Source organism: Ostrea edulis, chromosome 5 (genome assembly GCF_947568905.1).
Source record: "Ostrea edulis chromosome 5, xbOstEdul1.1, whole genome shotgun sequence".
NCBI lineage: Eukaryota > Metazoa > Mollusca > Bivalvia > Ostreida > Ostreidae > Ostrea > Ostrea edulis.
This window is the reverse complement of record NC_079168.1, coordinates 16,954,270-16,973,424: the sequence shown is the minus strand read 5'-3', so window position 1 is coordinate 16,973,424 and position 19,155 is coordinate 16,954,270. Positions and strand designations below refer to the sequence as shown.

Below are 19,155 nucleotides of genomic sequence, written 5' to 3'. Positions count from 1 at the left end.
CAGAACAGAATGCATATGCTGTAGCCCTAGCAGTTCTTAGTGTTTATATAACCACTCCTTCACCGTTTATCTGGGTCTCTTTTCTGTGACTACTTTTTGAAAAAAGTATATGGACAAAGGCGACTGGGGTTTGTTTTGAGGCAAAGTCCGTGCGGGGACAAAACATTATCCACCTCTTTTCATTCACGCCTTTCTTTTTAAAAATTGGCGAAAACCCTCAGTTTAAATCCTTTCCAATGACCGTTACATTGTAGTTCATGCTTAAACTCTACTGTAATGCTATTTACAAGCTGTTAACGTGATAATTGCCGTTTTTGTCGATTAAATCTAATCTGTTTATGAAGTTGCTAACAAATTAACTGTTTTCAAACCTTAAAGTAGTTTTAGGAATAAAAAGAATTAATTTTGCTAAAAAAGTTGATAAGTAATATGCGATGAGTCCTTTACATTGTCGCACTAAACTAAAACTGCCATTATCTTCGCGGATTATAAAGGATAAACTGCACCAAGTTACATTATATCGTATAACATAGGTTAAAATTAGCTTCATTCCTTAAATGATTCGATCATTTTTTTCCCTCCATTTAAAAGAAGTTGGAAATGCTTGCAGTATATACTGTGTGTATTGATATCAAAGAACGTAATACATAAATCATACAGCACAAATATTATCACAGCATGATTTACCTCTTTAAATTAGCTGTTTTAATATGTCACAACCGTCAAAATATTTATAACTATAAGGAGAACATTTAAAATTCTTGAACAAGTGCTTACGTACCTACGCCTTGGTTAGATTTAAATGTCACGTGTTTAAGTCATATACATGTAGGTTTAAGTATGCTGCTATATCGTAAATCTATCCTTGTTCGCCCGACTCTCTATTTTGTATCGCTTATTTGTATCGCTTATTTCGGATTTCAAACATTTCGGTTGAGCATCACTGAAGAGACATTATTTGTCGAAATGCGCATCTGGTGCATCAAAATTGGTACCGTATAAGTTTTACATTATGACCCCTGGGTCGAGGCTTCTGCTGGTGGACTGTTAGTCCCCGAGGGTCTCTACAGCCCAGTAGCTAAGTACTTCGTTACTAGCTTGAAAATACGGATGTATATTTAATTGCTGTTATAAAATTTATAAATTCATTTCAAAATTAAGGATTATCTCCCTCATGCATAGCTCTTATCCTTGGACGAATTTGGCTCCACTTTTTTTGGCACGCTGTTTTTGGCTATATTTAGCTCTAAAACTTCATAGTTATTTCGGATTTCAAACATTTCGGTTGAACATCACTGAAGAGACATTGTTTGTGGAAATGCGCATCTGGTGCATCAAAATTGGTACCGTATAAGTTTTACATGATAGGAGTTATGAGATTGATCACTGTTCGTTATTCTCACCTTTCATTAATAAGGTATGTGATGAAAGGTGAAGATAACGAACAGTGATCAATCTCGAAACTCCTATAAACAAATCAAAACAGACTTAGGCAAACACAGACCCCTGGATATACCAGAGGTGGATCAGGTGTCTACATAATCTCGACTGAGATTCGGTATGACTGAATATTTGGACGGACGCCTTCACCGAATCTCGCAGCAGTCCTTCATAATTCATGTCTGGAAATTTTCTTTCAGCTTCGGCCGGTTCTAGCAATTAATGTGCACTTAGATGACACTGCTGTTTGCTTCAGATAAGTTACTTGACTATTGAACCAAATCTGTATCACTATTAATGCTAAATTACTTTCCGTCTGAGTGAAATAAACTGTTACTAAATTTTCCGTCCAAATGATGACTTCCATGGCGCGATATTTTATCTCCCGACATTGAAGAGTTCCAATAGTTTTTTTTAAATTAGCGATATACAAGACGGTATGTGGAGGTACAACGTATCAGTAACCAGATAATACAGACTATATGAACGCTTTAATTACAGGAGATAAAATATTGTGCCGTGGAAATTTAGTTACTCTTTTCATTTTAAGATTTTCATACCTAGACGGTAAGAAATGCAAAATTAATAGTGATAGAGAGTTAGTTTAACAGTCAAGTCACTTATTTGAAGCGAACAGCAGTGTCACCTAAGAGCACATTAATTGCTAGCCGACTGAAGCTGAAAGTAAATTTTCAGACATGAATTATGAATGACTGCTCCGAGATTCGATGAAGGCGTCAGTCCAAATATCCAGCCAAGCTGAATCTCAGCCAAAATTAGTGCCTAGGAGGATTAAGCATCCCCTGTGGACTGGTCACACTCGCTGTGAGACCTATATCTTGATCAGGTAAATGGAGTTATCCGTAGTAAAAAAAAAAAAAAACAATACTGCAAAAGGTATTATCATTTAATGCATATTAGACTGATAATGGACTTTACTGAATAAAAAGCAAATTTGTTCCGACATGTCTTAATCTATTTTTTTTTTCTCTTACTTTCATCAGGAAATTGATTTAATGAAATGTGCTTATTTATCGAGAACTTGAACAAGCTAATTTCGAAAGAAATCTAATTTTTGCCGACATTAAGGTGATTTAGTAATATTTATCTGATATTATCTTGTAATTGCATCCCGTAGGGTTCGTAACTTTATTCTGATAAATGAATTACACTAACCTAGAGACTCGCACCTATTACACGCGGTGTCATACAAACTTTTTCACCAGAATTCTTTTGCACACCAATTAAACTCTTCCATTCAGGTATTGTAAGACAGAGAATTCACGCGAACTACTTTTCATAAAGATGGCGATTGGGTCATCAGAAAGAAATGGCATCAACTAAAAAAATCACTTTTTTCATTTCCACTTAGTAGTAGGACTATGGGTACTATGGAGTATCGCATTGAATTGTTCAATAGTTAGGCTTAACTAAGAACACAAATTTCTCTTTTTTTCTTCTATTTCTTATAGAGAAACCATTTAACTTCCAGAGATTTTACTACTAGTATCTAGAAGGTTATGAAAATAATCATGGGGAGTTTTCAAAATATTGCAAATATTATATGATTCAATCATTCCCCTCCTCTACAGATGTACAGCTAGAGTATTTTTGAATTTCTGTATGATTTAATGTCCGTTGGCCTATCCAACTATTTTCAGAATACGACATTTAGTCCCGAGAAAACATTTATTTCCCGTTGAATCCACGTGAAACCTCCCCTGATGACGATTGTTAGGCATGTATAAGAATATTTTTCTACAACAAGAACCACAGATTAATATACTTTCGACACATATTTTCAATAGATTCAAACGTTGATTTAAAAGAAACAGTGTAATAATTTGTAATAAACAGTATTGATTATTTTGACAACCTGTCAATATGAAAGGTAAAGATAACTAATAAAGATAAATCTCATAACTCCTATAAGCAATACTAAATAGATAGTTGGGCAAACACGGACCCCTGGATATACCAGAGGTGGGGTCAGGTGCCTAGGAGGAGTAAGCTTCCCCTGTCGACCGGTCACACCCGCCGCGAGCCATATATCTTGATCAGGTAAACGGAACCACCTGCAATCAAAATCAGTGTGCCAAGAACGATCCAAGAATCGGTATGAAACACGTCAGACAGCATTTGACCTAATGATGGGTTGTATCGTTATAACGACCATAGAATTTGCGAAATGCTGACTTTAAACGAGACTGTTGAAACCCGTACACCATCAACTTGTTTGACATCATCCCGCCTCGATTTAAAAACTGACCATACGCAGAACAAGCCCCCGCGCACCGAATATGATTTAGACTGAGAAGTCAGATTTGCTTAAAGAGAGAAAACATCCAAACTATATTTTATTTTAATGAACCAATATTGCTGTATAGAAATGTCCAAGTGAAAACGTTAACATTTTAACCTGGGATGGACGATTTTTCACAAGACTTTTATACATTTCGTCTTATCGTAATTACAGGCACTAAGATAGCACGTCAGAAGTTAATCATTGATTATCACAGATGGAAAATTATGTTTCTAAAGTATTTCTTCACTGTAGTCTTGGAACAATGAAGGTTCTAGTACTAAGCAGACTTTGACCAATCGTAGTAGGTATATGTAGGAGTGAAGTCCAGCTGCCCTTGTGTCTGTTCACCATCTTCCTCGCCTGCAATATTTGTAGAACCCATAATGGACTCGTTGTAGGAAGGGGCAGCTAAAATAATCAATAAATAACATTGATGAAATTCTGGCTTTCATCACACTTTTTGCATCTCATGTACACTGAAATCTACCACTGAAATATACGTTTTATGAGTGTAGATCACGTTTATAATAATTTCTATACATCGTTATGGAACACTTTCCAACTATCGAATATCCGGGGAATTTCTAGATTTTTCCTTAGTGAAGGTGAAATTTCCTTTATAATCATGAATTCTGATGTTGAAAACACACATATACGTGATTATATCAACCCGGACTGCTATAACAAACTAATAAAAAAAAACTAATCATAAATTGTTTATTCTGAACGCTGTTCGTCTACAGAATTCAATTGGAAGGGCTTATAATAGGCCTATAGGAAGTAGACCATTAAACGTTATTTTTCTAGAAAGAAGACCGTAATTGATTAAGCAAATATTTCACTTATATGGAGACGTCACCATTGCCGGTGAAGGGCTGCAATATTTAGGCCTATTGCTTGGCGCTTACGGCCTTTGAGAAGGGAGGGATCTTTATCCTCCCACACCTGCTGTGACACGGGACCTCGGTTTTTTCGGTCGCCTATTACGTACGACCTCTTGAGGACCAATTCTAACCCGGTGTTGTAGCATAGCATTTTCCCCTGCATAGACTTTTCCCCCTAGGAAGAATTAACCCAGGCCCAATTTCCCCCTAGGAAAAACTGCCTCAGTATAGAATTTCCCCCTAAATGACAGTACGCTTTTCCCCCTTCTTACATTTTAGCTATGTATCCGTTTCCAGTTCTTTTACTAGAATTATCTTGCTTATCTAGACCCAGGAATTTTTATTATTATTTTTTATTTTGAGCAGGGTCTTGTGTATCACAATCATCTTATGTTTGGTTTTTTTTTAAGGAAATTATTCAAATCGTGTAATGGTATATCAAAATTCATTCATACATCTTAAGTCTTTGCTGTTATCTACCAGTATCTAACATCTGAAATAGTGAAATTAGGAGGAAGTTAATGTCTTTTTAATTTAAAATTTCGAATTTAGATAAACGGTTACTTTCATGTATACAGTGCATTTAATTTACTTTTTAGATATTTTAATTCTATATCTTTTAGTTAACTTTTTACGAAAAACCCTAATGATATTGACCATCGTTAAAGTCTTTTGGGAAACATATTGTATTTAGTACACGCAATTCAAAGTTTTCAGCGTGTAAACTCAACTTCAACATCTCCACAAAAAAAAATCCTTTATTTTATGAATATCGTAATATTAATGAGCGCATATCTATTTCATTAAACTATAACAGTTCAACAGCACATATTTTTTTTCTTTTTGTAACTTTGCTTCTTTTTTTTTATAACATGTACCTCTTTATAGCAATAATAACAAATTTCATTGATTGTTATCTTCAATTGCATGGGTTTGCTTCATTCTATATTTATTCAAAAGCTTCTACATGAGAAGAAAAAGATTCCGGTCGATGAAATCCGGAAACAGGAAGGGGAAATTCTATACCAGGGCGGTTTTTCCGCCCAAGGGGAAATTCTATACTGACTTTGTACATAGGGAAAATTATATGCTGGGGCGTTTTTTTCCCTCATGGGGGAAGATCTATCCCGGGTCCGTTTTTCCGGGGGGGGGGGGGAGTCTATGCTACAACACCGGATCCCCGTGATTAACTGTACACCTACATTGTAGAATAAACTTAATGATATATATTCAAAGCCATCATTATTACCTGATTATTTCACTAAATTGAATGACAGTAGTTACATATTTGATAAATAACATGATTTTTTGCCAATACAAATTTTGTAACTATTGTTATCGGGATTGTTATACAGAGTATACAGAATCATTTGCTAGAATGTATAGTGAAAGACTGACATTTTCTGTCTGCTACATAATGTCTTATATGCCTCATGTAAAACTTATACGGTACCAATTATGATGCACCAGATGCGCATTTCCACAAATAATGTATCTTCAGTGATGTTCAACCGAAATGTTTGAAATCCGAAATAGCAATGAATTGTAAGAGCTATTTTATGGAAAAACAGAGTGCCAAAAACTAGAGTCAAATTCGTCTAAGGATAAAAGCTATGCATGAGGGAGATAATCCTTAATTTTGAAATGAATTTCCAAATTTTACCACAGTTATTAAATGTGAGGACAAAATAAAAAATGAAATAAAAAGTTTTAAAAACTGCAGGGGGGAAAGTGGATAATGAAAGTTTCCAAATTGTTATCTTTGCCAACTATATTTGTTACATTTAATGGAAACCTCTAATGTCTGTATAACAGTTTTGATGGTTACCAAGTGGTTACGACCGAATTTGGCATGTGTACATCATTATTACGATTTCATACACTCACGCATTGCAACTTGGGGAGGAGCCGAGGGGTGCGCTGACGCTAATGTCTGTTGATATTGTTCCACTGCTGATTGAAGGGGAATAGTTCCTATGATGATTTCAACCGGAACATGCAAGGGCATGGATGTTCCAGAGGGAACTAAGACGAGCTTCAACAAACATAACATACATTCAAATATAAACGGGTATAATGACATGTGCAAATCATTCATATATATACAATTGTTTGTAAAAGATGTTGGACCAACACCTATCACCATCCTTGAATCTCCATTCGATATATATTGACTACGGATAACTCCGTTTACCTGATCAGCATATAGGGCTCACGGCGGGTGTGACCGGTCGACAGGGGATGCTTACTCTTCCTTGGCACCTGACCACACTTCTAATGTGTCCACCAGGGGTCTGTGTTTGCCCAACTATCTATTTTGTATTGCTTGTAGGAGTTATGAGATTGATCACTGTTCGTTATCTTTACAGTGCCAAAACCCATGAAAGGACTGTAGCCAACAGAAGACGTTTGCCGCCTTCATTTGTCAAATCAAAGGTTGAACCTTTGGTGACAGTTGCAAATCTGGGGAAGTGCATGAAGGACATTGAATTTAATAATATTTTGGTGGAAGCTGGAGTTTGCGCAAGTGGTTCACTGGAGAAGGTCCTATCAGAAAAGCATTACAACAGAGCAACAAGAGTACACAAGGTGACTTTAAAGAATCTTGACCAACCCCTCTTTGAATCCTTTACATTAACACAGACAGTGAGAAAGCATGAAATAGCAACACTTATCGAAATACCTAATCAGGAACAACTAAATTTAGTTGCTGCACAGGAGAATGTGCAGATGTTGTACAAGAGGTATACTTTATATAAAAAAAAAGCTATCAGGGAGGGTGAGTTTGGGAAGATAGTAGTTTTGGCTGAATTATGTGGAGACTGTCTGGTTAACCCTGACTTGTATTAGACACAAGTATATAGTAATTTTACTATGAAATCCTAGTAACTTTACCAGGTAGCCTAGTAAACTTACGTTTAGGCTAGTAATCCCAAGGACAGTAACCATACTAGTTTGCCTAGTATATTCTACTTGTTATTTTTTCAGTGTATGATATTGGACAATATCTTTATCTGAAGTGTTTAAACGACAGTTAGCAAACATTACCTTCAGGATATATCGTACATCTATGATATTGCAGCCAGCAAGATACGATGGCGGAAGGGGAGGGAGGATAAATCTTTCGCCGCCCCAAACTTCCGAATCCCCCGGCTGCAGGTCCTGGTGCGGAGTGGTGTTAATGCGATAAAATGAATTACAACTTTTAGTTGTCGCATGAAAAGTGGTTACCTTGGGTAATAAAGAACATATATTGTATGAAAACGTGACATCATTCCCGATATTGCGTTGTATCAATCCATGATAACTCTAAGTAAAATGATTGAACCAGAAAAAAACCCTGTAATTTTCTATTATCGTTTTAGCGTTTGCAGTGCCCTCCCCCCCCCCAAATAATTCAGAAACATACCATGTCTAACGTAGCATACATGCGACACGCACGATTGGACATGTTCTGTACACTAGCCTCAAAATAAACAGATTCTCCAGGAACATAGCCAACTCGGTTGACCTTGATAGTTCCTGTTATTGGGCCTGATTCACAACACCAACAGCACAGCATCTTTGAATCTGTAGCATCCGCCCCATTCTAAAAATACAACATCAGACAATGTTTTAAAGTAATTATGTTAAATCAGTATTGTTTTGCATCTGTATGATATTTGTTGTTCTTACAGTTGCTAGAGGTTCTTGGTTGAGATCTAAGGCACTTAACACTGTAAACGCTAGAATTGTGTGTGTGTTGTCATCAAATCTCCAGGGTCTGTCTATGGATACTCTGATAGTATATCGCACGTGTCCCTTGCCTCCTTCAAATGATGATGGTAAATTTGGTGGTAAAACAAATGAGAAAGGAAAGACGTGTTGTCCCGGTTGCAAAAAGTGTTCATCTCCACCTCCAAGACCTTGAAATCAATCAATTAGGTTAATATCTAAATTATGCAAACTTCTGTTCAAAATGTTTTCTTACAATTGGATTGTATTTAAGGTATGTCATCCCTGTTTTTTTAATATGGTTTTATCCACGTAATTATTTGTTCAAAATATTAGGCTTACGTTTATGTCTTGACGATGAAATTGGAAGGAAAAATGATATGTTGCAAGAATTTTCTTTTTCATATGGTAGTAACATATTTATTATATTTTGAACGTTTATACAAAGTTTCATTTCAAAATATTACCAAAATCAAAAAAGAAAATGTTTCAAACTTGATAAACTCGGTATAACACAAATTCTTAATATTTACCATCATTGTACATGTGTGTAAAGAAAGTTGATAAAGTTTGATTATTCCTTAATGTCTATGCAAATCTGATTACGTCACACAAGAGTAGAAAACCTTAATTGATTCCGAGATATATGAGGGTTTATAAACAAATCCTACCTTTCCCAAACACGCAAACTACATTGTTAAAGTAATATTCTGTTGCTGTGTAGAACACAGTGTGTCGATTGTCGCTGCTTCCTTGTCTCTCTGACCAGTGCACATTAGACTTTCCTACAAAGGCTAGACTAATCTCTGTGAAGAACAATCCAAATATGAAAATGTATGACTATTCTCCCTAGGATTTGAAAATATGTGGGATCCCCATGATATAAACAAAAAGCACTTTTTATTGCAAGTAAAACAAAGGCTGAATGACTTGTTTCTGCAAGAAATTAATGCTTTTTGTTGTTGAAAATTCATCAAACTGTAACTTATACAAATATGTAAATGATGGATTTAAGTTACAGATGTATTTAACAAAACGATTCCAAATTACATGTATACATGTACAATACATCAGTAAATATCGTTTGTCATTACATATACTAGAGATTGAACAAGGTAGATATTATAAGGTTTCAAGAAATGAAAGATCTTGTAAAATGTGCTCAAATGCAGAAATAGAAGATAATTTCACTTTACATGTATATTGGTCTGCCCATTTTATAATCATTTTCGAAAAATGTATACTAAGAAACAATAAACCCTCTACTTACAAACTAGTTCAGTTGTTATCAACAGAAAATGTCCCTGAATTATGTAAATTAGGAAAATATTCATATAAATGTTCAAGTATAAGAACAGAAATGCGTCCGGCTTAGGTTATCCTCAATATTACGATATCTTATTTCATATTCATTATGCTACAAACCACAGGCAATTATATCGCTTGGGTTCGAATTTACTATCAAAGAATATTGTATTGTATATTGACCAAGAACCATACCGTTCACAGGTATGACAACAACAAATTATACAATGGAATATTAACACAACATAATATGTCATTTTGATGTACATGGACAGGATAGATACTGAGGATAATCTTATAATAATTGAGATCTAATAGATGAACATTTATATAGGTATTTACCAAGTTTACATAATTCCGTAATATTTCCAGTTGATAATAGTTGGACAAGTTTGAAAGTGGGGGTGGGGTGTTTTTAATAATATTTCTTTAAATACTGTTTTGTGTTTTCTACAATCATTATAAAAAGGGCATACTAATATAAAATGATATTCATCTTCAATACTCTCTGAACATAATTCACATTTTCTTTCGTTTCTTGGAATATTGCTAAATCTACCGTGTTCCATTTCTAATCAATGTGAGAATAATCGGTATTTACTAATATTTTGAACATACATACTTGGAATAGATTTTGTAAGATACAATTGTAATTTAAAACCTTCATTGACATATATATGTATAAATTACATTTTGGTGACATCTCAACAACACTATTAATTTCTTGCATAAACACATCTTGTAATCTTTCATTTACTTCAGATAAAAATTTGTTTTCATTTATATCATAAGCACAATTCCATACCTATCCAAATCCTAAAGAATATAATAAATTTCTTACATATGTCAAACAAAAAGTAAAAGAATTTGAGTCACAAACATCTAACATTTCCTCATAAATACTCTTTAAAATACAATTATTTGTGTTCTTTAATTTTTACCAATATTTCAATATTCTTTACTTTCTTAGCACATGTAGAGGTGTCCGTCCTAATTCATTCTAGACCATCATAGACACAGTAGACTTCTTGACACATAAAGCTTTTTTACAAAAATTCAAATGAACATTTTCCAAATCATTTACTGGATTCAAGCTGAAGATAACGAACAGTGATCAATCTCATAACTCCTACAAGCAATACAAATTAGATAGTTGGGCAAACACGGACCCCTGGACACACCAGAGGTGGGATCAGGTGCCTAGGAGGAGTAAGCATCCCCTGTTGACCGGTCACACCCGCCGTGAGCCCCATATCCTGATCAGGTAAACGGAGTTATCCGCAGTCAAATCAGTGTGCCAAGAACGGCTTAACAATCGGTATGAAACACGTCAGACAGCATTTGACCTAATGCGAGGTTGTGCGGACGAAGTAGATCGTTATAACGACCATAGAATTTGCGAAATGCTGACTTCAATCGAGACTGTTGAAATCCCTGTACCATCAACTTGTTTGTCAGTAGTTTACCTCGATTTAAAAACTGACTATACCCAGAACAAGCTCTTGCATATCGAATCAGTTGAGATATATAAACACCATATGCAGGTGATAATGGAATATTGCTACATAAATGTGGGAAGTTGACGATGGAGAAGCTGAAATCATCCCGTTTGTCATACAGTTGAGTTGTCAGTTTGCCGTTAATGTCTACTTTCAATAAAATATCGAAGTATGAAGCAGAAGTGGACGACTCTGTGGTGTCCTTTATTTCGAGCTCACAGGGATATATCAAATCGACATATGAATGAAAGCTATCATTGTTAATAGACGAAACATCATCGATATATCTAAATGTCGAATTGAAGGTCACAGCGAGAGATTATTTCTTCTCACGTAGAAGTTTTTGAATAAATTCTGCTTCATATGAATATAAAAACAGGTCAGCTAACAAAGGAGCACAATTCGTGCCCATGGGAATTCCAACAGACTGTTGGAAGACCTGATCACCAAAGACCACAAAGATATTGTCAATGAGGAACTCTAGCATATTTTTTATTTCAACTTCAGAGTACTTGTGCGTGGAATCAGAGTGGTGTTTAACAAAGTAAGTTTTTGAATGACTGATCACTAGATGCAAGGTGAAGATAACGAACAGTGATCAATCTCATAACTCCTACAAGCAATACAAAATAGATAGTTGGGCAAACACGGACCCCTGGACACACCAGAGTTGGGATCAGGTGCCTAGGAGGAGTAAGCATATTTCCGTTTTCCGTTTTTGTTGAAGAAGCAACTGTCTATGATGTCAAAAAGTCTAGTCTTTAATTTATCGTGAGGAATGGTCGTGTATAGTGTTGAAAAGTCATAGGTTTTAATGCTATTGATTTGGGAAAAATTCTGGATGTGAGCCCAAAACTTTACAACCATAATTTGGTATACTTCCTATATACGTATCTAACCACAACTGTGTACTTACATTTAAATGCAATTTTTTTTTTGGTTAACAGGCTACTTAACTCTTTCTACACTGCACTGCTAAAACATTTTGTGTTTTGTGAAATTTTAAATGTTAAATGTATTGAATTCGGATATAGGGTACCCAAGTTTGCCGATGTAAAAACAATAAACCAAATGATATGAAATTCGCCTCGGTATTTTAACATACTCATACATGATCTATTTACATAACTCTCAAATCTCATCCCGAAAATCCGTATACTTTCCAAGATATCTGCAAATGAATTCAGCAAAATGCTTATAATTTTTTAATTGCTTCCAAAACCTACCGGATGATGTCACGTCATATCGATTGACATGGATCTGTGACCCTTATATTTTACGATGTTGAACTTAATTTGGCGACAATGTTGCATAATATGGTAAGTTAGGTAGTCTTAAACTTTTTTAAATACAAAAAGTGCAAATTATATAGCTTTTTTCTGGAACATGACGTATTCTGTGATATGTCTAACCTAGATTTAAACTTTGCGATACTTTCTGTCAGAGCGACTCAAAAGTTGATTACGTGCTGTGAAGTAAACATCAGCCCTACATATGTAGCCTATACATATCTTCTCTTATAAAGATTCGTTGCAAACTCTACCTTTGCATTTTCAAATTTGATCAATAAAGTATAAAAGAACTAAGATGGCGATTTCTTGCTTCGTCTTGCGCGGTGCAAGTGATTGTTTATACAGGGACAGCTAAAAGTACTGAAGGAAAAACCGACGGAAATTGTAATAAACAGAAAATGCATTGTTTTGTTGTTAGGTATAGAATTTATTTCACTCGTGCTTCCCACTCGTAAAAATATCCAAAAAATCCTGTCTCACTCGTGAAATAGATTCTATATCCAACAGCAAAACATTGCATGTCCTCTATTGATACACTGTCAAGAATTTATATTGATAGAAATTAGTGTTTGAGTCTCTAAATCGTTATGGGTCAATTCATCTTTTTGAGGTAATTAGTTGCACCGGTCAAAATGGATGTGATTACTGAAAGTGCAGCCGTTTTAACAAGTTTCAGTCACTTAAAGCTATCATGGACTTCAGTTTATGAATTGGGGTAAGATATTAAACTCTGAAATGATATCTAATGCTGCACATTTTATGTAATAAATTGTTGCAATGCTCAAACATTCTGTTTTGTAATGTAGTGTCAGGGCCCAGATAAATTTCCACCAAAAAATAATAGGCATTTTCCCGAATTCATTTCTGGATATCTTGGGAGGTATACGGAATTTCGGGATGAACTTTGGTAGAAATGTAGATTGGTAAATTCAAACCCAAGCGATATAATTGCCTGTGTTACAAACTATAATACTATCTCAAAAACATTAAACATCTATACATTGAATGAATTGTGTCCATTTACCTAACCTGCATTGTATTCACTTTATGTATAACTTTTGTTATATCTATGTTTATTTATTCTATAATGTTATAGTATAAAAACGTTAAACCTATGAACTGTCTGGTTCTTAGTAGTAAACAGTGCATGCAATGCATGCTGAAGTAATGTTAAGGCCAGATGATATAAACAAATTTTTCTACCTTTAGCACTGAAGAGTTCCCATGGTAAAAAAATACTTTGGTTGGTTTTGGTTTTCTCATTTATAGTTGTTTGGAACTCTTCTGTGTTTTAAGAGCAGGAAAGGGGGTCAGTAAACAATGTAAACAATAACAATTGTGATGCCTGAATCATTCAGGAAAAAATCAGGAAAAATTATTAGTAAAAACGTCATCAAAGGTTACAGAATGCTAAGAAAGGTTATGCATTATCCCTTGAACGTAAGATAGTGAATGTTGATGCCAATAACAACGTGGTGATCGAGGAGAAGTTGGATGAATCAAGAAAAAATTGTTCGTCTGGTGATAATTCACAAGAATGCCTAGGAAATGAAGAAACGTATCCATATGATGCATCAGAGAGTGAGGAATCGGAAGAAGAGCATGAGAAGATGATTTGTTGGAGACGAGTTGTGGAACTTGGAATTCTAGTGGACAATTTGAAAAAAGGTTGTGCTGCGTGTGGTAGACCACTAGATTTAACAACGCATAAGACATTGTGAGAACGAAAAACGGTATGGACTTGGATCATTGCTATATATAAGATGTCAGCAGGAAGCATGCAGTTATCTTTCTCCTGTTTCTACTGGGAAACGTGACATAATGCAGAAATTAATGTAAAATAGCACATCAAAGAGATCCTGTATTAGGCATTTCTTTATTTTTTTCAGAGATGAATAGCATAGGAAAACCAAGAGTGACCAAAATAACCCAAAAAACAAACAGTAAAATCATAAATGCCATTGTAAATTATTTTCAGAAGTTGTAAAATTTTACTCTTATATTATGGGAGATAACTCTTCTTTGTCTTGAGAAAATCAGCCAATGTGATATTTACAATTTTGCTTCTACTCAGAAAATTCACCCCGTATGGTACATGATTTTTAAGTTTATATTACACTTTAAACATTAAGTCAACAGATTATGAAGTTTATTTTAATTTGTAAACCTTTACTGAGGGTGCAATGTCCATATATGTAATTTTATTGAAGCAGCAATTGATATTTTCCAAGTGTAAAATTTGTAATGCATTAATATTTTACATGTTGTGTTGTAAATCTAATATCAGTACACTCTGTTCTCCCTGACAACCATTTTTTGAGGTATAAAAAAGGTAAACAGATGAAAAATAAACTAATTTACCATGATAACTATTGTTTTGTACTTTTTTTTTAAATATGGAAAATATTTCACTCTCCAAGTCAAAGGGGAAAAGAATTCAATGAATTATCCACTTTTATAAAAGAATGGCATCATATAAAGTCTCTTCGAAAGAAAAAATTTGTTTGTATCATCTGCCCTTAAGGAAAACAATGTTTTAAAAGCAAACATGCGATGTGGATTACCACATGTACTTGTAGATTTGTGTCGAATGCATCATGCAATATCTATATCTAGTATACTGTATTATTATTTAACGTGGCATCTTTTTAAATACAAACACTACCATTTATCGATAAAAGATGATTATTTCGCGAAAACAATACCTAGAATTAAATTCTTTTAAGAATTGATCACAATTATTCAGCGCAAAAACGTGGTAAATCAACTCCTCCTTTTATATATATAAGAATATATACACTGCCGTTAATTTCATTTTTTTTCACGAACGGCTCCAGTGGAGCTTGGACTCATGATATTTGTCCATAGTTAAGCCGTTCTTGGCACACTGATTTTGACTGTGGATAACTCCGTTTACCTTATCAGGATATAGGGCTCACAGCGGGTGTGACCGGTCAACAGGGGATGCTTACTCCTCCTAGACACCTGATCCCACCTCTGGTGTGTCCAGGGGTCCGTGTTTGCCCAACTATCTATTTTGTATTGCTTGTAGGAGTTATGAGATTGATCACTGTTCGTTATCTTCACCTTGCATGTAAATAAATACCTCGCACTTTCATTTCAGATTCCAAATCCAGCGTTGCCCTTCCACTGACGGTTTCACCAGACACAAATATTCCTTTGGAATTATCTAAGTTGATCTGGAAGTTTCTCAACCCCATGATGATACTTTGATAATAAATACATGAAGATAAGTTTACTGTATCATATTATCAGCACATTATTTCGAAATCCAACAATCGGATAGCTTCACCTTATTCATAATGGAGATATTGGGCTCTTATAATATCTGCGTATATCTTAAATTGAAATGTGTATTCAAGTGGTCAATATCACTCACAAAACGTTTGATACACAGTGTGTTTTTATTGTTTTTTTTTATTATTATTATTTGAATATACACATGTACTACTCAAAGGTGACCGTTCGATAGCCTCAAATTTTACTTCATTTTCTTTAAATACAATACGGAGATTTTGGTGTAAAAACCATAATGGCAGTTGCTCAATACCGCCACAAGACTGATACTCGGTTCGCAGTAGTAAAATACCAAACACAGGAAATTTTTCAAAGATTTTCCGTAATCGCTTTGATTTTCATTCAGATGTCTAAAATTCTACACAAATTCATTTCAGTAAACATATCACTTTGAGGGGGGAAAATCTCCCTTGTCCAAGAACTTTTTTGTCAACTAAAATGTAATATCTGGGTCACGTTTGTTGGGGGAATACAAAGAGCATTGCATATAATTGACAAGACAGAAATCGCTCATGTATGGATCCTTATCGATCGATGATTTTAAAGGCAAATAGTTCATGTTACATGTAAATGTTAAATGTCTATCCTAGGTCTCATAATAAGCGTCGGTAAGTCAATGGCATGATTCAAGTTGATTGTCATACTCGATATCTATACTTATGAATTAATAAATTTCGCCAATAAACTCCGAAACGCTTGTTCCAGAGTTACTGCTTGTAACTTTAATATTGTTTCATATGTAAGGTAGAGTCCGTGAGTAATAATAGAATCTTACTTGATTAGTAAATATCGTGAAATTAATTAAAAACCTACTTTCGTTTTCGATAAACTACCCTGAAAATAGCAAAAATTAGAGGAAGATGGCGCATACACTTTGGTGAATCTAAGCCAGTTTTCTATTGCATTTTTTTAAATGACAACTTTTCGTAATACGATATGAAGTAAATCTTTTGTTTATCGATGCTTGATTTTGATCTTACAAAATCCCGAGACCAACGATCTGACACATCGATAAAGTTTTTAATATGATATTCATCTGATATTTACGGTGTTCATATTTTGTTGTTGTTGTGATTTTAGAAGTCACTGTCACGACATTTTATAATAATTAATTTATCAACAGATACTGATATGTATAAACACATGGATAAACACCCAAAAAAATTATTTTGGTTGAACATGTTTTGTGGTGACACAGATCTTGAAAGTAAGTAATAAATCGAAAAATGTCCAATATATCAGATATCGAATGGTCCGGGACTGTTCTAGGAAGTGTGCGCCTTATAACTTTAAAGGTAACACATTTTCCCGAAATTAGGTTTTACAATACCTGACAATGTCTAAGAAATCAGGTCACTGTTTACAATATAGCAGTTTTTCTGTTTGTTATTCATATAGTGCATTATGTTTTCGATTATTGCGTTTGACGAAAAGAAACGACGCGTATTCCTAATTTTGACGGATTACAATTGCATTTGTAAAATCATTATCTAATTTCCAATACTGAGAGGGATCATTTATGTTGCATAAGGAACATTTAATTTGGAGCTCCATGTTATTTCCGAATCAAGTTTTATTTACTGTATACGATATCAATAAATATAACATAACTAATGCACGCAATTATTCAAATATTGTTCTTAAATTTATTTGAAGTAAAATATATTGTTCATTCAATTCATGTGCGCAATAATTCAAACACGCATTAAAAAGTCCTTCTTCTAATTGTGATTTTCAGCGCTTAGGGCTTGTGCGGGGATTCATCTAGTTGATATGAAAATAATAGCTGCTTTCGTTAAGGAAGTGTGTGAAAAATCTTTGTTAAATCATAGAACGAAGTCTCGTGACACATAATATTCGCCTCATAATATGATTCGATCACACCCCCTCCCTCCATTTTTTAAAAGCAAAGTTCGAACGCTTGCAATATACATGTATTGCTATGCAGTATAAAAAGTTTATATGTAAGTTATGATTATTGTCTCACTGGTTAGTTATTGAAACCGGTAGATACAAAAATGTTCCTTTGGAAAGACGTTTATGTCCTTTATGTACCTTAGATGTAGAAGATGAGTTTCACTTTTTCTTTAAGTGTACCTATTACAGTCAAATTTTTGAAAAAGTATTTTTATATCTTTAAATTAAGTCAACTTTTATCGACACAGAATGTAAAGGAATTATGTAACTTCGGTAAATTTATTAAGAATTCCTTTGAAATTAGAAATACCAATGTATAATCACAATTTCTATTCTTTCTTGACCTTTATATGATTTTAGATTTATTACATTGTATACTATGTCTATAAGCTGTATTTGCTTTTGACTAATAAACAACAATATATTACGTATTGATATCAAAGAACGTAATACGTAAATCAAAATTTTACAACATAAATATTGTCGCAGCATGACTTACCTTTTTATCTGTTCAACTATGCCGTAATTGTCAAAATACTTATACCTATAAAGAGAACATTTAAAATTCTAGATAGAGTGCGTCCGTACCTACAACTTGGTTAGATTTAAATGACCATATGTTTAGGCCAGGTACATACGGTGTGTGATATCAGCAATACTGAATGTGCACCTGGTAGTACCATTCAATGCATGTTAGACTGATAATGGACGTTACTGTATAAATGACAAATTCGTTCAGACATGTCTTAACGTAATTTTTTCTCTTATTATATATCAGGAAATTGGTTTAATGAAATGTACCCATCCATCGAGAACTTGAACGAGCTGATTTTGAAAGAAATCTAGTATTTGCCAACAATAGGGTGATTTAATAACACTTGTCTGATATCATCTTCTAACTGCATTTCGTAGGGTTCATAAATTTATTCTGATAAATGAATTACACTAACCTCCTTAAAGAGACTCACATCTGATACATGTATATGTTGTACTGTCAATTCTTTTGGTATTTATAAAAATGTCTACATTGAAGGGGAAACTACTAGCGTCTGTTGTTAGCTTCAGTGTGCTACTTCACCTATGAAGTAAGTTTACTTTCAAAAAATTGTGTAAAATATCCTGATTATGTATTTCGTGTAGATTGTTATATTTCTTATCATCTTTCCGAAGCAGACAAATATACACTATTAACGAAAACTAGGGGCATATCTCAATCCCTAAACGTATAGTTATTATTACGCCTTTTGACTTCGCGTTATTACACCTTTGATTTGCGATATTACGCCTTTTAAATTCTCGATTTTACACCTTTCTTTAGCGTTACTCCCCCTTTTTAAAATCTGCGTTATTACGTCTTTACTTGAAATAATAAAATGCTTTCTTGTTGTTTCATCGGGAAATCATGGTAGCTAGCATTGCGGGGGGGGGGGGGGGGGGGATTCTGCAATGACTGCTACCTTCTTCACCCGATGAAACAAAGA

The 19,155-nt window shown here is 34.3% G+C and overlaps 1 protein-coding gene across 1 annotated transcript; it reads right to left on the bottom strand.

Moving 5' to 3' along the window:
- Nucleotides 1-3,788: 3,788 nt before the first annotated feature.
- LOC125649865 (arrestin domain-containing protein 3-like) lies at nucleotides 3,789-18,300 on the bottom strand. Its single transcript, XM_048877699.2, has 8 exons — nucleotides 18,174-18,300; nucleotides 15,546-15,667; nucleotides 9,015-9,149; nucleotides 8,305-8,534; nucleotides 8,039-8,218; nucleotides 7,678-7,860; nucleotides 6,517-6,664; nucleotides 3,789-4,153 (listed from the first exon to the last, which is right to left on the bottom strand). Exons 2-8 carry the CDS (start codon nucleotides 15,658-15,660, stop codon nucleotides 4,023-4,025), a joined length of 1,122 nt encoding a protein of 373 aa, XP_048733656.1. The 5' UTR covers nucleotides 15,661-15,667; nucleotides 18,174-18,300; the 3' UTR covers nucleotides 3,789-4,022.
- Between the last annotated feature and the right edge of the window lie 855 nt (nucleotides 18,301-19,155).

Excerpts from the sequence above, each read along its gene's own strand:
- LOC125649865 (XM_048877699.2), bottom strand. The coding sequence starts at position 15,660 with ATGGGGTTGAGAAACTTCCAGATCAACTTAGATAATTCCAAAGGAATA. Across the intron at positions 6,665-7,677 it reads ATGTACGATATATCCTGAAG|CTCGTCTTAGTTCCCTCTGG; the intron begins GTAATGTTTGCT and ends TGTTTGTTGAAG. Across the intron at positions 4,154-6,516 it reads TCCTCCCCAAGTTGCAATGC|CTGCCCCTTCCTACAACGAG; the intron begins GTGAGTGTATGA and ends TGATTATTTTAG.